At 37.9% G+C, this 24,288-nt stretch overlaps 2 protein-coding genes across 4 annotated transcripts; one reads left to right on the top strand and one right to left on the bottom strand.

Moving 5' to 3' along the window:
• Nucleotides 1-812: 812 nt before the first annotated feature.
• pom121 (POM121 transmembrane nucleoporin) lies at nucleotides 813-18,175 on the top strand. 2 transcript variants are annotated; one of them, XM_081353568.1, is made up of 13 exons: nucleotides 813-1,408; nucleotides 2,480-2,689; nucleotides 2,865-3,029; nucleotides 3,207-3,287; nucleotides 3,390-3,564; nucleotides 10,243-10,334; nucleotides 10,724-10,803; nucleotides 10,968-11,092; nucleotides 11,177-11,276; nucleotides 11,362-11,742; nucleotides 13,195-14,601; nucleotides 15,529-15,630; nucleotides 15,741-18,175. In XM_081353568.1, exons 1-13 carry the CDS (start codon nucleotides 855-857, stop codon nucleotides 15,830-15,832), a joined length of 3,564 nt encoding a protein of 1,187 aa, XP_081209694.1. In that variant the 5' UTR covers nucleotides 813-854; the 3' UTR covers nucleotides 15,833-18,175. The 2 variants fall into 2 exon arrangements, with proteins under 2 accessions (XP_081209694.1, XP_081209695.1); XM_081353569.1 differs by lacking the exon at nucleotides 813-1,408 and adding an exon at nucleotides 1,411-1,691.
• On the bottom strand, nucleotides 17,396-23,960 carry nsun5 (NOP2/Sun RNA methyltransferase 5). Of its 2 annotated transcripts, XM_081353572.1 has the most exons (11): nucleotides 23,585-23,960; nucleotides 23,356-23,429; nucleotides 22,674-22,793; nucleotides 22,417-22,588; nucleotides 21,951-22,059; nucleotides 21,678-21,816; nucleotides 21,473-21,588; nucleotides 20,910-21,088; nucleotides 19,703-19,904; nucleotides 19,462-19,614; nucleotides 17,632-18,570 (listed from the first exon to the last, which is right to left on the bottom strand). In XM_081353572.1, exons 4-11 carry the CDS (start codon nucleotides 22,526-22,528, stop codon nucleotides 18,408-18,410), a joined length of 1,173 nt encoding a protein of 390 aa, XP_081209698.1. In that variant the 5' UTR covers nucleotides 22,529-22,588; nucleotides 22,674-22,793; nucleotides 23,356-23,429; nucleotides 23,585-23,960; the 3' UTR covers nucleotides 17,632-18,407. The 2 variants fall into 2 exon arrangements, with proteins under 2 accessions (XP_081209697.1, XP_081209698.1); XM_081353571.1 differs by having other exon boundaries at nucleotides 17,396-18,570; nucleotides 23,356-23,682.
• Nucleotides 23,961-24,288: the final 328 nt, after the last annotated feature.

Below are 24,288 nucleotides of genomic sequence, written 5' to 3'. Positions count from 1 at the left end.
CTATCCCTTTAAACTAAGTATGTTAGACCTAAGTATGATCGGTTTGCGCCATCTAGTTGTCATTGAATTATAAAGGAAGAAACAGTATATGTGACTGCACGCAGGCACACTTTCTTTTTCAATGCCATGCGTTTCATAACAAAAGTAATAACAGTAATAGGCTACATTGAAATACTTGTATTAACATGTCAGAAGAAGATAATTTAAGCTACACATATTCAGAAAACAAGTACAACTCTGATTACCGTATTCAAAAGTTGTCTTATAAGTATTCGTATTTCGTAATGTTCATTAACGTCTTGTTGATTGTGTATCGCATTTTATGTTACTATAATTCTTTAATTAGCATCAGTGGCATTTTATTTTCTCACTATATTGTGTGTATTACTGATTTAATATTGATTATAATATTAATAGTTAATATTGTAAGTAACAGTGATGCCAATAAAGTTTAAAATTAATACAAAAATTGTACGCCTATAACTTAGAGAACATTTTATTAAAACTAATATAAAATAACCACTCAAAAAAAAAGCATTATTTAGCATTGAGTTACTAAAAATTTGTTAGAGAATAAATTTCCTTTTAAGTTATTTTGTAATTCTCATAGTAAAATATGGTTGGTAAAACCAGCTTTAATACAGTGTAGTTATAAGATACAAAAACTACTGTGACTACTGTGTAGTATTTGTGCAATAAATGTGTAATATAGACAGAAAGCCTTGCTTTAAGTTTAAAATACAACACTAGTGGGAGGCAAAACTCTGTAATCAATCTAACATCCACGATACGTAAACAACGCGCGCGGGCGCGGGGAATTATGGGATATCTTCCGTCGGCGGCGCGGTGCCGCCATGTCTCCTGAAGATAAACGGCGGCTAGTCGTTTTCTCCGCTGTGGTCTTCTCTTTATTCCTCCTTTTACTCGTTTTGAGCTACATACCAGCTTATTTGTACATACTTTTTATCTGTGTCGTGTCTTGTGTCGTTTATTTTCACAAAGCGAAGGAGCTGCAGCTCTTCGAGAGACTAGGCCTCAATCCTCGCCGTGGACTGAGCGTCCCGCCGGCTCTTTTGCGCTGGTTACCGGGTAGAACTTTGAGCGGTGTCCCGGCCGCAGGCAAAAACAAGATACGTAAAAGTGATGCTCGAAATTCCTTTGCGTCACCAAGCGATAGACATTTTGCAGGCTCGTATTATAGAAGAGACCACACGCTCAGTGACTCGGTGTTCAGCCCTCGGGATATACTCATGGGAAGTTACCTCGCCAAGGCTGAAGAAAGCCCCTCCGCCGCCTTGAGGCCCGCTGGAGGCTCGGGGGCTTTCGTCCACCCCAGAGATCACCTCCGGGAGAGACTCGCCCGACCTAATCATGCTGTGCACACCCCTAACAGAAGACTGTCATTCGGGTAAATACTAAATGCTTTGTCTTGTCAGCCAGAAGGCACTTTAGTTTATACCTGCTCCTTATGTTTATGCTCTCACGGTTGATCAGATATTCTTCTGTTTACACTATAGCAGTTCACATGTAGCGTCTATCAGCCTAATGTTTGTACACGTTTAGCTTTCTCAGTTGTTCTAACATGTACGTTGTGCCAGTTTTCCCTCCATGATTTGAAATGGTGGGAGTTCCTGGAGCTGGTCAGGCGCACTGCTCCTCCTACACCAGTTTGGACGCCTGACACTACACGTGTAGGGTTGCATAAAGCTTCCAACATAATGTGAAACTGCATTTTGACAGCTTCGTAAAAGCACTTGCATCCATAATATCCTTAACACTGCTAATACTATGAATTAGAAACATAATGGATTACTTTTTTAGCCAAGCTATCGCCGTTTTCATAGTTTGTATGCAATATTACTCTAGTCTATATTAGGATTTACAACTTACAAGTATAACAATTTCTAATTTTGTGATCCCCTGATACATACAGTGTGTGTGTGTGTGTGTAAAGAAAAAAAATGTGTGTGTGGATATATAAGAAATAGTTACTGTGGCTGCCAGTCCATAACATTCTGCCTAAGATTACTTGCAGCAAAATGGAAATATTTGCATGACTTTCTAACATTTACAGATGGAGAATATATCTGTGAAATGTAAGTTATGCACTGTCTGAGGGAAAACACCACATCTCAGATACATTAAAACATCACAGCTATCTGTCAGAGCATATGACAGGGCAGACCGCTTTAAATTATAGGTGTTATAGGTGTATCTTGCAAGTTATTTTAAAGCCTTAAAATAAAGCATGTTTAGGACAACGCAGCAGCTCACTCTGTGTTCTCCGCTATTTTTAAGATGCACTCATATCAAACTACTGTATATTTATATCAATGGTATTGCCTCAATGCTATCATTAATAAAAAATATTGATATTGTACTTAATTTATATACCACCCAGCCCTAATGTACATAGAACTTTATGCTTTTGTGAAAGATCTTTTGAAGAACTAACTAATTGAAGTTTCTCTATCATCAGGGATCCTGTGGGCACTGCGAGTCGATTCGCCATCACCCCCCACAGACATTACCCCCTTCAGCAGATGGGGACGTCTCCCATTGGAGTGATGCCACCTGCAAAATGGGATGGATTCCAAAAGAAGAATATTCTCACCCAGCGCAATTCGCCTACTGTTCACAGTCCGGTCACAGTGAAGATCGCCAGACCAGACCCCACTCGATCATCATTGTGAGTCACTTCAAATTATGTTGAGTGGATTAAATGCACTAGCATTACAAATGCTTTCGTTTAGTCTAATTAAGAAATCCAATTTGGGATTACGGCAAGATTAAGTTGGAGTGCTTTTTGCATTATAAAGAGAGGTTTGCTTTGCTAATATGTGAACGCTACATTCTGTTTCTAGCTTCAATCACCTGACCTCCCCTGGAGCTGTCACATCCCCAGGGATTGGAGCACAGACAGACCCCTGCTCCAGAGAGGCTGTTCTGAGCGTGCTCAGAGAGAGCAGAAAGAGAGAGGTTGATGAGGAGGACAAGAGTGCTTCCTCTGGGCAGAAGAGCAAAAGGAGGTATGTGAAGGAAGGAAAGCAACCAAAACGAAAGTCACCTTACTTTCTCCATCACATGATCTTATCATTTTTGAATCTGTTAGTTTATAGCTTTCCATGCTAATAAGAACAATTTAGAACAGAAGGCTGGCTGTTGGTTTTCACAATCTCACTGAATAATTGTCTTGCTTTTATCAGGCGACATGACAGCAGTGAAAGTTCTCAGTCAGCGTTTGAGCCACTTCTTGCAAATGGAGCTCTGTCTCAGCTTGTGCCAAAGTAAGTGAATGTTCACTTTCCTCTGTAATAGTCTACTTCTACATCTGATAAACATTGAGGTTCATCATTACTTTGTCTGATTATGTTTCATCCCCTCTGTAGACCTGGCAGTATGAAGAGGGGACTGAACTCCTCTGTCAATGAAGAGTCCATTATGAAGCGCTCTCGTACCTCCTCCATCAGCTCCATGAGTGGTGCTCCTGTTCCCAGTGGGGTCCCTGGATCTGTCCGAAATCCCATTCGCAGTTCCTACAGCTCCTCACAGGGTTATCCACAGGTATCTCATTTAACTATTTTTCTGAAGATTTATAAGTGTGGTAAATTGAGGAAATATAATGAAAATTATCATATTTAGTTAGTATATCTATGGTTATTGCTTTCATTTTTTGTAGGGATGCACAGATGTGAACATTTTGGCCGATACCGATAATCTTTACATTTGAAAGCCGATAACCGATATATTGGCTGATAAATCTAAATTCAAATTTTGATATACTTTGATAGCCTGAATACAAAAACAAAAGGCTCAAGCCATGTCCGAAACACATCAACATAAATCAAACATACACAATACAGTAGCCAACTTTGAACCAGTGTAAGATTCCTTAACTTTTAAAATGAATTTTAGACTCCAATGGCCAACTTTCTTTATTAAAAAATGGTAACATTTTAAAATAAGGTTACATTTTGTTAACATTAGTTAACATGAACCAACAATTAATGAACAATACTTTTACAGCATTTATTAAGCTTAGTTAATGTTAAGCTCAACATTTTCTAAGACATTAAGATCCAAAGTTGTATCTGTTAACAACTGTGAACTAACATAAACACAAATATTTTATTAACTAACATTAACAAAGGCTTTTACTCTGTTAGTTCATGTTATGTCATGTAAAGTGTTACCAAAAAATGTATATTAAATTAAAATAAAATACCTAAATAATGCAAACAAGTCATTGGATAACATTGGGCTGCATATAATAAACAAAAATGCATGTGCCATGGATAAATAAAACGGAATCGCCTCCGCACGGACAATAAGGAAATTATTTTAATCAAACCATATTGTTGATGAAAATAATACAAGAACAAAAAAGTGCTAGTTATTAATAATGCATTAATGTTTTTGTATTATTTTTTTACAATAATAGTTAACTACTTTAATATTAGGCTAATACTGTTTCAAATTACATCATTGCTGTTTGAGCTGCGCTTGCAGAAGCTGAAGAGAACTAATGTTAAACTGAATCGCTTTGCTAGAAGGAGAACTCAACGGTTGCTGAAAATTGCAACTAAATTTACAACTTTTTATTACAATAGTGTATACAAATATAATGATATGACAGTCCCAAATTCAATCATAGCTTTTAATATTTTGCATTGCTGTTTGATTGCCGCGCTGAAGCTGAAGAAAACGAGCACCGGGAACCTGAATAACTTTTCTAGCGGGTTGTTTAAATCAAAGAAACGCAACATATCTGAGATAAATCAGATATTTATATTACATAAACTTAATATTACGACTTATATCTGCATAAAATTACGTGAATGCACAAGCAAACTTGATTGTGCTGGTCAGAACGTGTAATCCCTGTTCTGGACGCGCTATTCTTACAACAACGCACTGAAACACGACAACTAAACCCAGAGAATTCACAATGTTATAAATGTGCATTGCTGTTTGAGCTGCGCACACTAAAGATAATGATCACCGGTACAATGGACCACTTGCACTGAGTGATGCGTTTCCGTTTGGAAATAGTACGTCTCACTTATTTCCAGTTATGTTTACTTTCAATGTACTGTAGTCAATGAGTTGAACAAACGCCACCTAAAATGAGTGTCCACAATAAGATTTAAAAATGTGGCAATTTTTATTGACAGAAGGTATATTCTGATGTTTACTGTGTGCAGAATTTTCCCAACTTATCGGAGCATGAAGTTTTTAATCCAACCCAAGCCGATCTGAGAAAGCAGCGTGTGTTAAAAATACGTCAGTGTTCGTCTAAACTAGTGACCGCGACTCTGAAGTGTATGAGAACAGATGAATGACATCAGTACGAACCACAAACATTTATTTGGTTTAAATATTTTAATAATTCGGTGTCATCTTAATCTTTTCACTGTTTACATGTTTATGCCCAAAATGCTATAATATTTTAAGTAGTTGACTGTCATTCTCCTCTACACTGCGTTATTGATTAAATAGCTTAGCCTATTAAACATGTTACAGGCACCTCGCGAGCATTCATTCATTCAACTATTTTATGAGACTGGAATAAACACCAGCGCACACAAGCAATCCTTTTAATAGTCAATTTCATTTAAAAATGTAAACCCAACAGGTAGGAAATGTCAGAGAAAAAAACTGTTAATGAGAAGACGGGCATATAGGACTGCTGCAGCTTAGTGGATAAATATATTTAGCCTATTTATTATTTATAATGCACAGTTGGAAAGAAAATATATTTATAGGAACATTTCAGCAGGCTCAAGATAATTAATACAGAGATCATTATGCATTGTTTTAATCAATTGGCAGCCATAAAACAGTGATAATCTGCATTCTCATGTATGTAGGTGCGCTGAACGCTCTAACTGGAAACTCCCGAAATGTACTAACTAGTATGTGGAAGTAGTTGTGCAAGTATTCCATTAAGCGCAGGGATTAAAGTTCTCCGTCGCTACGACGGATTTCCGTTAATTGCAGCAAGTCTATGACGGATTTCCGTCAATTGCAGGGTTCCAGTCTGTCCTTAATGTCTTAAATTCACTTTTCATAATTTTAAGGCCGTAAATAGGCTTTCATTTCTCAAATAGTGTAATAAATGTCTTAATTTTAGTTTGAATAGGTCTTAAATTAAGGAAAGACGAGGTGTATTCACCCTGCTGAGGGGGATGTGATCAAAGCCTGGAGTGGAGCAAAAGCACGTTCCTCTCTCCACTCTAAGCACTCTGTAATCACTCCGCTCATGATCCACTCCGGGTTTTCAATTACAGCTCACGGAAAGTGCATGTCAGGCTACAGCTGAGCGCTGAGGTAGATATTTCAGTTACCATGGACACACTTATAATGCAGGTAGGGCGATATATCGATATATTTTTGAAATGCGATATGGAATTAGACCATATCGCATATCGATATAGTTCAAATTTGCGCTGTGATCCTTGCTCCCCGCGCCCCCGCTCCTCCTATTCCACTCTGCGCGCGTGTTTAGAGCGTGTTATGAGAGGCGAATCATGACTAACGTTACTTCAGAAAACCCAGCACAATAGGAACTACCAGGCAGTGATATAAGTGTACGCTGAAATAAAGTTTTTCACCTCAGAAAAACGGACTGTCTTGTCCTGTCAGCCGTTATCCTGTTCTCGTAGCGCACACTCACAAATGCAGCGGCGCGCGCTGTATCGCCTCACTGATCAAGTGCAAAAGAAACTACGAGCATGCAACGCCGTTACGTTGTAAATTACACGAAATAAAAGAAATGCAGGTATGATTTTCATTCTATTCACCAGGAGCAGTTTCCATGTTTCATTAACAGTTATTGTTAGTATTGTGTATTCACCATGGTAACTGTCGTTTCCATATAACCCCAAAATGCCACTATTTTTCTTTGTGTTATTTTTAATATTTTTAAATGACTGTAGTGGCTCATACCAACATTGTATTAACAAAAACTAGTTTGGGACTGCTATTTAATAGCTTTAGCATAGGCCTAATGTTTATTTATTAGTACTAGTCTTTACGATTAGTTATATTCTTACAATTTATGTTAAGTAAAGGGGAAAAGTACTTGTGTATGTTAACAAATTTTGTGTAAACATGTTATAATTTGCCTATATATATATATATTTATTTATTTTATATAGGCAAATTATAACACGTTTACACAAAATTTGTTAACACACACACAAGTACTTTTCCCCTTTACTTAACATAAATTGTAAGAATATAACTAATCGTAAAGACTAGTACTAATAAATAAACATTAGGCCTATGCTAAAGCTATTAAATAGCAGTCCCAAACTAGTTTTTGTTAATACAATGTTGGTATGAGCCACTACAGTCATTTAAAAATATTAAAAATAACACAAAGAAAAATAGTGGCATTTTGGGGTTATATGGAAACGACAGTTACCATGGTGAATACACAATACTAACAATAACTGTTAATAACTTGTACTTAAAGGAGAACTCCGGTCAATTTTAACATTGAGCTAATTTTTTGTAAATTTGGAGTGCTGTCTGTACAGAGAACAACGACAAAAATCGGTGTTGCCTACACTGTGTTATCCTCTTTTTAAAATTTGCACCCTGTTGACTTCAATGGGGCAAGTACTAAACCTGCTTTTAGCCTCTTAACATCCTTGATGTGTCATTGCAAGTGCACCAGCCAATGTGAGTGATTCCTTCTGAGTGAACGCGGTGAGTCTGACTGCAGTAGATGTGAAAGATATGAATAAAAATTATGTTATTTCAGCCAGCGCTCATACCTGTATTTACATCCTGTTTTCGGCTGAAGTCCACAGTAGTCGATTGTCGAGTTCGGGCGCATGATCATAGGTACTAAACCAGGGGTGGGCAAACTTTTTGGCTCAAGGGCCACACTGGGTTTTAAAAATTTGACAGAGGGCCGGCCCAGTAGCAGATTATGAAGCACGATCTCATGAAAGTGCGTATCTATACCACAAATTTTATTTCTCGTGCCATTTATATGCCAAAAATGTTTTTTTTTTGTTTTTTTTCGTGCATGCTACACACTGTAAACCCCTTGGTTAGGATTAGGGGTGTGGAGTGCGTGCCTATTACACGCCATAAAGTGAATATCATATGCACGCGAAAACATATTATGCACTACAAATACAATTCGTGGTATTCGCACTTTCATAAGATCGGGCTGAGCAAACAGACAACGTTGTGGCAATGTCTGTGCGAAATTCAACAACTGAGAGATGACATTCTGACAATAAATTTTTTTATGCTAGATATCCCCCATTTAGCATGTTATGTTTTGATGTTAATTTTTAAAGATGTTAGATAATTATAGCCTATACTTTTTAAATATTGTTTATCCTTATTATTATTTAATGGCCTAACAGTAAATTAGAAACAAAACATCTGCAAGTGTACACTTAGAAGAGTAAAAATTACAGGTTACGTTAATTCAACTTTATTAAAACTGAATGGCAATTTGCACTTCCAAAAGTCATACATTTGTGGAAATAAACGAATATACAAATTTATTTTAAGAATAATAAAATAAAACATAAAAGGCAAAGGGAGATCAGAACATTTAATGAAAAAAAAAAAACGGGTTCTGTACATGGCAGACAGGGGAGCGTAGTCAAAAGCCGGACGATAAAGGTCGGTAAACGGAATCGGGCAGGATACATCCACAAATCCAGAGGAGCAAAGAAACTAAATAGCAGACAAATCAAAGGAAAAACTAAGGTGTGCAAGCGGTTACCAAACATTTTTTTTCTCACTGAGTTTCCAAAAAAGGAAAAAACATTAACGTGCAACAAGTCTATGCGCTTAAGCAGCTGTCTGTTTGGTTTCCATGGTGACGCGTCATTGCTTGTTACGTGACACACCGCAGCCACAACAGCGCTGAATGAATGATGATCTGCTTTTATGTCATTTTTCCTTTTTTACATTTGTTAGCTATGGCATGCAATATCTGATATTCCGATTGTCAAATATATGCAACGCAATATATATATATATATATATATATATATATATATATAACGCAAAGTATTGCAAGAAAAAAAGGCAAAATTAATGCGATCTTAAGACAATTTTTTTAAATACTCGGCGGGCCGGATTAAACAGCCTAACGGGCCGCATGTGGCCCGCGGGCCGTAGTTTGCCCACCCCTGTACTAAACCAATGCGCGTGAACTCGACAATCGACTACTGTGGACTTCAGCCGAAAACAGGATGTAAATAAAGGTATGTGCGCTGGCTGAAATAACATCACTTTTATTCATATCTTTCACATCTACTGCAGTCAGATTCACCGTGTTCACTCTAAAGGAATCACTCACATGACCTGTGCACTTGTAATGACACATCAAGGATGTTAAGAGGCTAAAAGCAGGTTTAAAACTTGCCCCATTGAAGTCAACAGGGTGCAAATTTTAAAAAGAGGATAACACGATGTAGGCAACACCGATTTTTGTCGTTGTTCTCTGTATTGACAGCACTCCAAATTTACAAAAAATGAGCTCAATGTTAAAATTGACCGGAGTTCTCCTTTAACGAAAGTTTAAACGTGTTATAATTTGCCTATATATATATATATATATATACTTATTGCGCCTACTGGCAACATTAAGGTGGTTTAAAACGTCTCCCATTAAAACGCTATTGGTCTCTCGACTATTTAAAAAGTTAAAGGAATGTGACTTGGCCTAAAAAAAATTTCAGTCAGAAGAATTTTTTTCACTTTAATCCCTGTAAGCGCTTTACTGCATCGTTCATTAACTCAACCAAACGCATGCTATATGAGATTAATCAGAGATATACACAAAATAAACATTAAGACATTAAGCTTTAATAACCGTAGACGTGCTCTTTCCGCCACAATGCGCTCGTCGCGCTGAAACACTGGTGAACAGGAATTCACAACATGCTTTTACAGTTGTGCTCTTATTATAATGTTATGAAGCCTATGTGACAGATTTGTGCTGCACGTTGCACTGAACTGCATCTTACTTTTCAAAGTGATTCCAATCATTCAAAACCATCATGGCGAAGAGCGCGCATCTCTCAACTAAAGTAAATAATCTATTATCTATTGGCTTTGAGACATCAGCCTAATTTTACTATAAGATCGATAACATAAAAAATTACCATTTATCGGCCGATATCGATATGTGGTCGATATATTGTGCATCCCTAATTTTTTGTATTCATTGACTCATGTCCTTCAATTTTGTATTTACAGAGAAGAGCTGCATCCAGTCTCAGTCTTTCTCCTTTCACAAGCCCAGGAGGATCTCGGTGTCAGACTCCAGAGAGAGCTGCTAAGAAAGCAAGGTAAAAAAGATTTTAAGAAAATGTCTCTTATGCACAAAGGCTGTATTTATTTGATCAAAAAATGTTTTCTCTCTATACACTATTGCAAAGCAGTCTAATATGCTTATTAATGTTGTGGATTCTTTGATACAGTTTGAAAAAACAGTGTTTATTTGAAATATTTGTGAACTTAATTGTCTTTCCTGTCATTTGGCTGATTTAATGCACTCTTGCTGAATAGAAGTATTTATTTCTTTAAAAGAACTTGCTAACCCCAAACATTTAAATTTTTAAAGACTTCCATTCGGTTGTGTAAACACACCTGCCAAATGTCAGATAAACGCATAACTAGCCTGATTATTCAGGGCTTAAGACATTGTTACTGTTATAAACTATTTTGTGTGCTGTAGGGAGGAAGATGCTTTTTCACCAAGTTCCACATCCTTTGTAAAAATGGATAAGGTGACAACTGATCCTGCGCCTGCTACAAGTGAGGAAACGTGTTAGCTGTTTCATTAATATGCTGTTTTTTTATGTATTAACTAATAACAGCATTGTTTATTAATAAGTAAAATTTAGAGATTGACCTTTTTTTTTTTTTTTTCTCAAGAATGCTACAATTTTAATTTGGGTTTGTTTGTTTGTTTGTACCAGCTAAACTGACTCCAAAATCTGAGGCACCTGTTGCAACATTAACATCGGACTCTGGAGGCAGCAGTGGGAAACGTAAGCGCAAAATCCAGCTGGTCAGCACAAACAGAGGAGATCAGATTTCTATGGTAAGTAGCAAAGCTGCTGTAGATACACATTTCCACCACACATTTGTATAATGGATATTCATCATTGTAACATTGTGTCTGCAGCCACCACCTCCTGAACTAGGATATACGATCACAGTAAAAGATCTAGATATGGAGAAGAAAGCAGCACTCAGCCAGATACAGAAAGTCCTGGAGGAACCTGGTAAGTTCTTTACACTCTTGTTTGAAGTGGCTGTAATAGATCCAACAAAATGAAGTACTTGAAGCAACATCTTTATTTTTTCCAGAACCAGAGATCCTTCCTCCAGCATCTGAACCCACACCAGCTCCAGTTCCCTCTTTAACCCTGTTTTCCCAGCCAACTCCAACCTCCTCATTTGGGACTGCACCTGCTGTGAGCGCTGTGCCCGCTCTGCTTTCTCTCTCCACACCTTTGCCTGTGACCACACCAGCCACTACTACAACTCCTGCTCCAACTATTGACCTCACCATCACTGTTCCCAACATGGCCAGTACTGCACCCCTGACTTTCACCTCAGCCCCCTCCATCACTACCACCCCAACTGCCCCAGCTTCAAGCATTTCAAACCCTCTGCTGGAGTCCTTGAAAAACATGAAGAATAATCCTCTTCTCAATGCTTCCACTATGATGAGTACTACTACTGCAGGTTTGTATAAATTATTTTATACTGTTTTTACTAGGGGTGTAACGGTACGCAAAAATCACGGTTCGGTACATACCTCGGTTTTAAAGTCACGGTTCGGTTTATTTTCGGTACAGTAAGGGAAAGAAATGCAAACAAAAAAAGAATAAGAAATAAAATACTGCTGCAAAGTTCTCCACTAAATAAAATACTCTGTCTCAAACCAATATCACATAATAAATTTAATGAAAAATATAAATAAATAACTATGATTACAGTGCAGCATTACCAATCCCAGCTTGTAGGCCTGCTCATATTTAAAAATTAAGACTGGGAAAAAAAATTAACTTTAATTGCCCAATTTGCTGTAATTAATTGCAATTCCTCCAAGCTTGTAATCATCAATAATTAAACTTAGAATCACCTAATTAAATGAAACACCAGGGGAAAAAAGGAACAGAAAATAGCCCTATATTAAAATAATATTAAACATATATATATATATAAATGTATTATTATTTTTCAATAATCAATCAACAATCAATTTAAGATTTTTTTTTTTCTTTTTCTTTTTTTTTTTACTAATTATCAAAATAAAATATATTCCTACAAAGCTATTATTACCAGAGCATGTGATCAGAGCAGGTCATTTTACCATTGTTGCAAGCATGACTATACCAGCTCAGAAAACAGAAGTCCACTACTGAGAAATTTCACCTTATTTGCTGAATAGAAGTATTTATTTCTTTAAAAGAACTTGCTAACCCCAAACATTTAAATTTTTAAAGACTTCCATTCGGTTGTGTAAACACACCTGCCAAATGTCAGATAAACGCATAACTAGCCTGATTATTCAGGGCTTAAGACATTGTTACTGTTATAAACTATTTTGTGTGCTGTAGGGAGGAAGATGCTTTTTCACCAAGTTCCACATCCTTTGTAAAAATGGATAAGGTGACAACTGATCCTGCGCCTGCTACAAGTGAGGAAACGTGTTAGCTGTTTCATTAATATGCTGTTTTTTATGTATTAACTAATAACAGCATTGTTTATTAATAAGTAAAATTTAGAGATTTACCTTTTTTTTTTTTTTTTACTTCCGCCACTTAATATGTTCGTGTGGAAACACGAAAATGTACCTATGTTCCGCACACAAAATATTGCATTTGGTCATTCGGTACACACGTGCACCGAACCGAAAGCCCTGTACCGAAACGGTTCGGTACGAATACACGTACCGTTACACCCCTAGTTTTTACAGATTTTTTTATATTAAGCAGCCATTATTTTAGTCTTCAGTGTCATTCTTCAGAAATCATTCTAATATTCAAATTTTGTTTAAACCGTGATGATTAAAGCCATTTACTTAAAATTATATTTTTTAACATTATAAATGTCTTTACTGTCACCTTTTGATCAATGTACGATACATGTACTTTAACATGAACTGGTATGTGTCTGTCACTCCATATGCAGCTCCAGCAGTGTCTGTGTACAGTCTTTCTACACCTGCTGTTTCCACAAACTCTAGCAGTGGATTTGTCAAATCTGAGTCGGGCCTTGCCACTCTTCAGACCTCATTCACTGCCCCATCCTCCATATCAACACCCGCCTCCAAGCCAGCCACCTCCATGCCCTCTGCTTTCGCTCAGATCTTGGCCCAACCTCTTCAATCCTCACCAAGCACGCCATCCCTGGGCGGAGGAGGCAGCCTTTTCAGTTTGATCAAACCTGTGGCCACACCTGCATCTGAGCCTCCTAAATCTACAGTTGCTGCACCTAAAACCACGGTTGCATCAGTCAACAGCATTAGCAACCCCCTGTTGTCTGGCTTTAAGCCCATTTTCAGTGCAGCAAGCACCACCCCTGCTTCCACAGCTGAGGTCAAAACTACCCAGCCCACCTTCAAGCCTATATTTGGCAGTACCACAGGAAGCGGTATTAGTTCCTTTGGGCAGACAGCCACACCGACGACATCAACCCCTGCTGCTCCGGCCACACAGAACAGTGGGATGTTATTTGGTGGACTAACCAGTACCCAGCCAACAATGGTGTCCGCTGCTTCTGCAGCCCCGGCCACACAGACTCCCTCCCAGTCTCTGTTTGGAAGCTGGACTGCAACCACCACATCCGCTCCTGCCGCAAATGCCACGTTCCAGTTTGGAGCGCCATTGACCACAACGGCCGCCCCTGTGCTAAACACCAACACAGCTAGTGCCGGTGGCACCGCCTCTGCTTTTCAGTTTGGCGGAGCAAAACCTGCGCCCACACAGCAGGCTCAAAGCACGTTCGCATTTGGCCAGCTACCCACGAACCAGAACTCCACATCTGCTCCGTTTGGTGGGTTCGCCATGACCAGCAGTGCCACCACTTCCTCGGAGGCATCCACAACACAAACCACTTTCGGGAGCTCAACCTTCACTTCATCTGCAACCTTCCCAGGATCCACACAGCAGGCCCCTGCTGCTCCAAAGCCTTTCACATTTGGGCCCAGTGGTGGAAGTAGCGGCGCAGCACCATTTGCGTTTGGAGCCGCTGCCAGCACAGTAGCGCCTGCATTTGGGACTAACAGTCAGCCTACATTCGGTGCAGCATCATCTGGCTTCTCTTTTGGAAACACCACCACCCCTTCAGCGGCTCCCGTCTTTGGGGCCTCCACACAGACTGTGGCCTCTCTCCCTGGCCCAGCTCCTACGTTTAGCTTCGGAGGCGCATCAACAGGCACTCAAAACACTGCTCCGAGTACTCCAGCGCCTCCTGCCTCTGGAGGATTTAACTTTGGCGCCTCACTTTCGGCAACACCATTTGGAACCCCTGGGCCTGCAGTTCAGACACCAGGGTTTTCCTTTGGAGCCAACAACACGGATAACAAGCCTGCTTTTGGTAAGTGTTTGTGACAAAGGTCAGAAGGTCATATTTGCATAGTGTATAAGTGTATAGTGCTTCATTCAGGACACAACTATAGTTTTTCTGTTAACCCAGAATACACTGTTGGTTACCGTGGTTACTACCTTTTTAACAATTAAAATGGGATAATATTGAAGTGCTAAACAAAGGCAAAAAGTTCGCAAAATGCAACCATTTGGCCGCAGTCTAGAGCCCTTTACCAAGCACTATGTTCTCTCATCATTCCTGATTTCTAACACACACTCACCGTGTTCGGCATGGTCTTGAGGCTATCAGAACAGAAAAGAAAGCGGTTGCTCTACGTGTTTTTTTCCATCATCTTCAGTGCGTTAATGTTTTGTGCATTAGATCAAAAGATCTGAAAAAGTCCATACATTGACCCACCCATAGACCCTCCCCATGAAGAAATCAGGACAGAAGTGGTTGAAAGTGGACAAAAGACGTATTAAAACACCAGGTGTAAACGAGAATGTCTCGTTTGAGGAAATATGAAGATATGGGGTTTCCGCCTAAATGCGGCGATATATAACCTACGTACTCATTCATTAGGCTGAAATGTGAAGTGTATAATTTTACATTTTACAGTTAGGATGTTACCATAGACATTGGTGGAGTTCAAGAAGAATATTGATACCTAAACAATATTAGGGTTGTTTCTATTCTAATATCGATTTTATTTTATATTTATTTCGTGCTATTTCCAAAAAATTTTAGAAGATAAATTCTCTATACACATACTCTTTATTTACAGCCAATGTGATTGTACAAATTTGCTGAAATTTAAAAATGAATGTATTTGTTAGTATTGGTTTAGAATTGGTAAAAGTTTGAGGTATTTAATGATTTGGCTAAATCACAGTAAAAGGTCATCTTACATTCTACTTGTTTGTCTTGTTATCTTAGGAACATCTACTCCTGCTTTTGGTCAGGCACCTGCAGGAATGCAGATGCCGTTTGGCAGTCCTGGAACCCCAGGATTTGGAGCAATGGGCGCCTCCACGTTTGGTAAGCAACAAATGACTCACATAAAAAAAATATATTTTATAATAAACTGGGTCTATTCTATCTTTACTCTTTAATACTTTATATTTTAATACAAAAAAAATATCTTTTAGGTGCTTCACCAGCCTTCTCTATCGGAACGGGATCCAAGTCCTCTGGGGCTCGTCGATTACAGGCCCGTAGGCAGCACCCGAGGAAGAAGTAACACGGCTGATGTGAGTCCTGTCCCTTTCATTATTGTCAAATGGACTCTGTTACTACTCCTCCGGCTGTCCCACCTGCCCCAGACACTGCTGCTACTGCTGCTGGTCCAAACACAACAAGGCTGTCAGTCAGACCTCATCTCTACAACCCTCCAGGCTGCCAGGGCTGGTCAGGTGTGTAGGATCAAGGCTCAGGGGGTGTCGATTTTTAGAGTACCGGGCGGCCCCATCTCTGCTGTTGGGTGCGCCCATCGAGACTCATCACAACCTCGCTAATGGAGTCTGTAAATGTCTGATGAGGACGTCTGGTGTTGGGGAAGGATGGCGAACAGGAGCGAATTATACTTGAAAGAAAAAGAGACTTTCAAATCTGGACACTCACATGAATTTCAGTCCAGGCCTGTTGGATGAAACAGAATCTTATTTTTGACTTTTTAGGTTTTGGTCAAAAAAATCAGATGCTCTTTATTTTAAATCCAGTGAATATATATATATATATATATATATATATATATATATATATATATATATATATATATATATATATATATATATATATATATACATACACACAACTTTTTTTTCTTGCAGTTAGCATACATTTGTCATTTCATCATGCTTAGCAGATTCTTCACAATTTTTTGTTAAGCCTTCAAAGCGTGATTATTTTTCCTGTCCGTTAAAAAAACTTTTCTTTTTTTTTTGCCTGAGTGAGCTGCATAATAAACAATTACATTTTACACTGATTTTTCTGCACGTTCCTTTAAGAGAAGCAGTTTACACAAAGATCTTGTCTGTTTTCCTGCATACGTTGAACTTCTGTCTGTTTAAAACCAAAGCTAATGTTTCAGTGTGATGCTCCTCTCCGCCACACCATTGGCCGTTTTACTACCTCTCCATTTTAAACGTGCATCTGTGTCCCAGCTGAATTGGTTTACTCTGCCTCATTCGAATTACTGTTAATTATACTCTTAAGTCGGCACTTCTCGCAAGCATGTAGGCAAAACCTTGTGTTCCTAGTATATCTGTTGCACCTGCCATCAGTGTGTTTGGCTGTCAGGCACTGGATGTTGCTCCCATAACGGTAAATTTTTGTTCTACCACTTTCATTGCTGTGTGCCTTAGTGTGTTTTGCTTATGGTTGCATATTATTGATGTTGGATTTATACTCTGAGACACGGATGCCTGTTTTTCGTAATGATGTGTAAGAGCATTTTAGATGATTTAAAAGAATATGATCTCAAGTTCAATTATTTTTGATTACTGACTAAAGAGATTTGGTCCAACTTCAAACTCTGTAGAAGAGCAGCTTTGAGTGAAAGTGCAAAATAACTTGTTCACATATGTTTTGGAAATAAACATTTGACTGTGATCAATTCAAAGAAGTGCAAAAAATAAAATTGAAAGTGCCCCTAAAAATGTGTGAATTTCAGGAATGTAGAGAATTGCGGAATGTTGGTTTACATTTTTTTTTTTGCTCATTCACCTTCAGATCTGATTTAACCTAGAGAGGCTTAAATGCTATTTATATTTAACTTTTTTCCTTGTTTTTATTTTATTTTTTTGTGCATGTATACCATTTACTGAATTGTGTATGAATCATTCCTGGCTTTGTATGAATCCTATGGTTTGTGCATGCTTGTGATGTTTTAAAATACCAAGATATAGCAAATATTCAACCTGCGTTTGAAACGGCATGTCTTAAGAACGTTCCTGAATCAGAATCTTAACATATTCTCAGGCCTGTTAAGTAAATGAGCTGTGTAATATGATTTGATGATTTCAGTCAGTATACAATGTTGTATATTCACAAAACACTGGATTTATTAGTACATCAATGCACAAATATGGAAGCACAAAACCACCATTTTAGGGTTTTTGTATTTTTGTTCACCCCCTAAAATTCTTTGACCCAGCAAAAGTTTTTATAATGGTGCAGCCATCCTAGTCCCCTTTGCATGCAATTCCTCATGTAAGTCTTCACATAATTTGTAACCACATTTTTGAAGTATCCTCATGCCCAGACTGACGCAAGGAGGCATGAGACCAGGCTTTCTGTTTATTAGAAAGCTGTACCAAATACAAGTGAGATGTGTAGACTGTTGAGAAAATGAGATGTGCGCTGGATATCTCAAGCTGTGAACGTTTGAGAGCAGTTGTACCTAGTTGTTTGTTTTTAAGATGTTGCTATAAGTGAATGCTCACAGTTTGTGTGTAAATGACCCTTCCCACTAACCCTCAAAGCGTGAGTGGATTTCTGGATGAAGCGGCACACGGATTGTGTTGTGTCTGCTTAAATGCTCTGATAATGAGATGCTGGTTTTGAATAAAAATGGATAAAAGTTGATTTGCAGTGGATTTCAGTTGCACTCATTGTGTTCAATGCAAGACGGGTCATTCCCACATTTCTATTCGACCTCTGTATACATGAATGTATTTGCAATTAACCTGAAACCTGACGTGAAATGAACTTTATATAGTTTATCACATTTCAATCAAAGCAGGGGTCGGTGTCCAGTGGTAGTTTAGCTGAGCAGAGAATGTTTTCATTTTCACCATCCTAAAAGTCCTCTAACTTCAGGGTTCTTGCTTTTTGTGTTTCTTTCTGTTTCTCCTTTTCTTCTTTGAGCTTGGATTTGCAGGTTGTTCGTTTGCAGTCTGCGAGGTCTCGTGTTCCTCGTCAGATGGACTGGATTGTGGTGTGTCCTGCTTTTCCTCACCACCAAATGGCAATGTTGTGCTGTGACAATAACAAAATCACATTAATAAAACCAAAACCAGGCTGACAAGAACATATTCAGGTCTTATTTGACCATAAAATATAACTGACATTTTCATGACAATTAAGAAATAATGAGTTAAAGAGGTTGGGAGTCAGTATGATTTTGTTTTGAAAGTTATTCATACTTTTATTCAGCAAAGTTACTTTAAATTGACCAAAAGTGATGGTCAATCACAAAAAAATTCTATTTCAAATAAATGCTTTTTTTGAACTTTCTATTCATCAAAAGATTATCACAGCTTTTACAAATATTCATCAAAGAATATTGGGGGAAAAAAATATCACGGTTTCCACAAAAATAAGGTTTTCAACATGAAAATAAAGTGTTTCTTGAGCAGCAAATCAGCATATTAGAATGATTTCTGTAGTATCATGTGACACTAAAGACTGAAGTAATGACACTGAATATATATATATATATATATATATATATATATATATATATATATATATATATATAATATATATTAAAATAGAAGTTATTTTAAATTGTAATAATATTTCACAATATAACTGTTTTGACTATTTTTGATCAAATAAATGCAGCCTTAGGAAGCATGAGAGACTGCTTTAAAAAAATCTAACCAACCCTAAACTTATTAACAGTAGTATTTTTATTTATTAATTTATGCATCTGAACAGCATGATTCTCATCCCTGTATTACTGTAATTGGTAATCAATTAGAATCACAACTGATAATTAGATTTTCAAACTCAAAAGTCCTAAACGGCCCAAAAACAGGCTTTTTCTTCATGCAAAGCTTTTTAAATTTTATTATGGGGTGATAATAAAAATCTTCCAGATATATAGCCAATAGCCTCACATATAGTAGTCATAATTAATCTTACATCACTGGGACGTTCTGTCCTGTCTGTAGGGGACGTCTCTCCAGCATGGCCACAAAGAAGCCATGCGTCCGTGTTTTTGCTGTGCTCGCACGAAGGCACTGGGTCAAAGGGTCGTGACCCCTCTCGTGCCAGTTCGGAAGAAGATGGACAAGTCTACAAGCAAAGCAAAACTCTCAAAAAACTGTCCTCATACTGAGAAACACATATTGAGTGATTCTGTGTCCCGGTCTGAGTTTCTGACCTGAATCCAGGGTTGTGCTGTAAGCAGGCCGACACAACCTCCTCGTTCTCCTGTGTGTGAATGGAGCAGGTGGAATAGACCACGCGCTGTACCTGAGGAAACTGCAGCGCGTGGTTGAGACAGTGCAGCTGGAATGCAGCCAGCGCCTGCAGACGCCCGTCCTCCTGCGGCTCGGACACCTCATCTCGTAGGCAAACCATCCCTGAGACAAACAAGCACAAGTGTAAGGCCGCATTTACAGCACATGGTTCAAGTGAACCAATTCTGATTTTTCAGACAGATCGGATATGATCTACGTACATGTAAGCAGGAAAAAAGCACATGGATTCCGATATTGTCAAATCGTTTTCAATCAATGATTTGTATTATCTTGTCTGCGTCTTACTGCGTATTACTTCCTTTTCGCCTTAAAGGAACACGCCGACTTTTTGGGACTTTAGCTTATTCACCGTATCCCCCAGAGTTAGATAAGTCCATACATACCCTTCTCATCTCCGTGCGTGCCGTTACTCTGTCTGACGCACCCACCGCTAGCCTAGCTTAGCACAAAGACTGGAGGTAAATGGCTCCAGCTAGCATACTGCCAAAATAACGCCAACATTTTCCTATTTACATGTTGTGATTTGCTATTTCACAGCGTGTACAAATAGCAAGGTCACATGAGACAGCCATCTTCTAATCTTATACATACTGGGAACTATATTCTCAGAAGGCGAAGCACTGCTACTTGGGCGGAGTGATTTGCTCGCAGCACCTGAGAAGCCCCGTGGTGAGGAGCAGAGAGTTCGCTCAGAGTTGGAGTAAATCACTCCGCAGAAGTAGCAGTGCTTCGCCTTCTGAGAATATAGTTCCGGCACGCACAGAGATGAAAAGGGTATGTATGGACTTATCTAACTCTGGGGGATACGGTGAAAAAGCTAAAGTCCCAAAAAGTCGGCGAGTTCATTTAAGCTTTTCCGGGTCAGTACATCTACTTTAGGTTGTTTCGCACATTTCGCCATGTAAATGCAGATATCGAATATGGGTCACTTTTAAAAGGAGATGTAAGCTGGTCGTCAAAGAGTTTTCTATTTTGGATATGGTCAACAAATCAGAATTGGGCATCAAGACCTGCAGTGTAAATGCAGCCCAAACGGCAAATACCTAAAACATATATCAAAACAAGATATATCACTGATGCAGTTATTCATTTATACAATATATTTACCTGATCCACTGCAGGAGGGGTCCAGAAGGATGTACTTGACTTCCTTGTACTCCGAGCTCAGTGGATCTACTTTCAGAAAATCCTGATTGGCCAGCTGATGACATGTGACCCCAGCACGGAGGAGAAGAGTGCTCATGGTGGACAGGCGTTTTGCATCAAGATCGAAGGCAAACAACTTCCTATTGTCCATTTAGAAAATAAATTAAATAAATGAAAATATAAATTAAATAAATTAATAAAATGTAAATATTTAATTTATTTTACTATATATACAAATATTCATTTATAATTGTATTCAGTTTTAAATTAATTAATTAAAGTTTTTTTTATATATATATAAAATATATAAATAAATATAGTAGTCAACATTTGAAGTGGATCAAAAAAAGTTCATCAAAGTTGTCCAAAGATAAGAATGGGTATTGTTCAAATTAATTTAGATTTGATGAAAGGTTTTGATCCACTTCAAATGTTGACTAATATATATATATATATATATATATATATATAATGAATTATGTCCAGACCTTTATACTTCAGTATTAGATAGTCAGATGCTGTACCCTTTATTTTTCATTATGGCGGCTAGATGGCTGGTTTTGTTTCCTGGAGCTGCACAGGCATCGATGACGTGACTGCCAACCGGAGGGTTTAGGAGGAAAGCAGGAAGACAGCTGGCCTGCAAAACATTTAATATGAACAGAGAGCAAAATAACATGAGGTTCAACTCATCTAACAAACAAATGTAGGTGTACTATAACGTTTTACCTTGTCCTGCAATATAATGTGTCCTGCTTTATAAAGGAAGTGATTGTGGAAGTCTGTTTTTGAACTGAAAACCAGAAGATCTTTGAGATGAAGATCACACAGAAATGTTTTCCCAGACAGATGATCAAGATCCTCAAGCCTGAGATGATGAAACACGAAATAACAGATCAAAAATACTTCATTTGAAATGCGTTATTATAGGAATAGTTCAGGTTTTGTGTCCTTCTGAAGTCATATGCGGGAGAATTTTGAGACATGCAGAGGACAACTTGCCGCATTGTTGCTCCTTGATATGAAAATCCCTCTCTTTTTAAATAGTCAATGACATCATCAAGGGTTGTTTTCAGCGTGTTCACTCGCACATAGCGAGGAATTATATTACCTAAAGAGACAGAACATGCAAATTAACATTAATGGTATCTCCAAAATCTATAAATGTAAGTATAATTTGTGTAATTTTAGGTATTTTTTAAGTTTTAAAAGTTTTTGTTTACATAATGTGTGTAAATTATCTTTATACACATGTATGGTTGTGTCTTTGTATATATACATACACACATATTTATTAGTAAACAAACACACACACACTATATAAACTTATGTTAGATTTGACAGCACAAATATACATACACAATTAAAAATAATATAATAGCCTCTACATGAATATCATGACCACTACATTATTTGACTAATTCAATCAAATTACATCATTCATACAAATAATTGATGCCAACATTACCTTGAGTCTGCTGGAAACCGGAGGGAAGCAGGTCCTGATTTCGACTCACTTTCTTTTTCACTTTGATTCTTGCCAGGGCAGATTGTAATCTGGAGCGATGCTTCATCATCATGGTCTTCCAGGCACCTCCACATTTCACCCCACGGCCGATGAGCAGGTCATACACCAGCACCTGTTGTACACACAATGACACGTGTGATGCACTGACCAACACAGGCATGTGCTTCACAAGAGACGATTAAAGTAGAGTTGTTCACTTTGGCTAAATGGATCCGGAGTTTTGTGTCTTTCAGAAGCTTGGTGCTGTTGATGATCTCCTGCAGAACTGATGAGTATTTCTGTGTTTCACACACAAGTGCAAAGAGTTGCTTGATATTCTGATGAAAAGACAAAAAAAGTTGTGTTTTTTTTAACGGGAATCCATCATAATATTTGTTATTGTAATTTTAAAACCATTATTGCCCGCATAAAGAGTAAACAAACAACCATGTCATGTTTAGTAAAAAAAAAAAAAAGTCGTCAGTCTTGACTCGTGACGTCATTTTAACTCGACTATTTTGTCCCAATAAGCTTTAAAGCTGAAATATGCAAGTCTTTTAAACTTTACCTTTGATATGTAATCTTTTCTGATTAGTTATATAACTTATATATATAGTTAAGTGTGACTGTTTATATAATGTTCTCAATAAAAAAAGCTTTGACCCTAAGTATACTTGATTACCAAGGAGACAACAATGTAAATAAAACGCAAGCTTGAGATAAAAAAAACGAGACATATGTGAAGAAAACAAGGTAAATATCAATTGTGAAAAAGAAATTGTACTTAAAATTTGTTCAATTAAGCAATATTTGTCACAAGTACACATACTTGAGACACCCAATTATGCCTTATAGTGACTTAATTATAGATTCCTGAGTGACAAATATATCAGCACTTACTTGAAATTTACTGTCATAAACCAGAGTTTTCACAGCGCCCTTTTTCTGCTCCACTTTCTCAAGAATCTCTGCCGCTTTCATATAAAGTGCCATGATTAAAATAACACTAACGTTAGCGCCTTATGCAGTTAACTGAACACACGCAACTTAATACATTCACATATAACTAAATCTAGTGTCTTTATCCAGTCAATTTCTCTTGCTGTAATGGAGAAAAGGCAGTACCCACGTTTTCATATTTGCCTGGTTAGTTTTCGCAGCGTTTTTCGACAGTACGGAACGTCTTACGATAACTGTAGTACTGATGAATGCCCACTAGGGTGCGCCAAAGACAATTGAACAACTACTCGTAGTTATTGCCAAACTTCAAGAATGTAATGTATTTATGTGATTAATAAATGCGCTTAGGAGTAACTTTTAAAGTCTTCAATGTGAACCATGCAGGTTTTTCTATTAAACTGATTGAGATATTAACATCTTCACCCAAGTGCTCTAGCTCTCTAATACACATCTGAGTTGCTGATTACTAAACTGACGCCCTCGAACATTACGCTTATGCATGAAACCCATTGAGCATCCTGTGAACTATTGTCCTCCTCACGTGTGAATAATCCTGTCTTTAGATCCACTTTAATTCCTCTTGAAGACAATAAAATAGCAATGGACGTCTCTAGTGAGTTTCACTTGAATGCAAATGTAATTTAACATTAAGCCTTCTTATAGTTACCACCATGCAGAGGGCCCATATGATATAGTGAGCTGGAGCTCATACTCCAGGAGGAAAAAATCACCACAGACAGACAACAGAAGTCATAGAAGATTGTGTACAACAGTTTTTTTTTCAGCTAATGGCTTTAGAAATTCATTTAGCAAATATGTAGCCTACTGTAGGCGGCTTGTAGCCTATGGTTAAAAAGGCAAACATTACTAAGG

The sequence above is a fragment of the Scardinius erythrophthalmus genome (assembly GCF_964197995.2).
Source record: "Scardinius erythrophthalmus genome assembly, chromosome: 23".
Classification (NCBI taxonomy): Eukaryota; Metazoa; Chordata; class Actinopteri; order Cypriniformes; family Leuciscidae; genus Scardinius; species Scardinius erythrophthalmus.
Note: the sequence above shows the minus strand (reverse complement) of the source record. Positions and strands in the feature narration are given on the sequence as shown.

Excerpts from the sequence above, each read along its gene's own strand:
- pom121 (XM_081353568.1), top strand. The coding sequence starts at position 855 with ATGTCTCCTGAAGATAAACGGCGGCTAGTCGTTTTCTCCGCTGTGGTC. Across the intron at positions 10,804-10,967 it reads TGATCCTGCGCCTGCTACAA|CTAAACTGACTCCAAAATCT; the intron begins GTGAGGAAACGT and ends TGTTTGTACCAG. Across the intron at positions 11,277-11,361 it reads GAAAGTCCTGGAGGAACCTG|AACCAGAGATCCTTCCTCCA; the intron begins GTAAGTTCTTTA and ends TATTTTTTCCAG.
- nsun5 (XM_081353571.1), bottom strand. The coding sequence starts at position 23,448 with ATGGCACTTTATATGAAAGCGGCAGAGATTCTTGAGAAAGTGGAGCAG. Across the intron at positions 21,089-21,472 it reads GCCATAATGAAAAATAAAGG|GAAGTTGTTTGCCTTCGATC; the intron begins GTACAGCATCTG and ends AATGGACAATAG. Across the intron at positions 19,615-19,702 it reads CAGCACAACCCTGGATTCAG|ACTTGTCCATCTTCTTCCGA; the intron begins GTCAGAAACTCA and ends CTTTGCTTGTAG.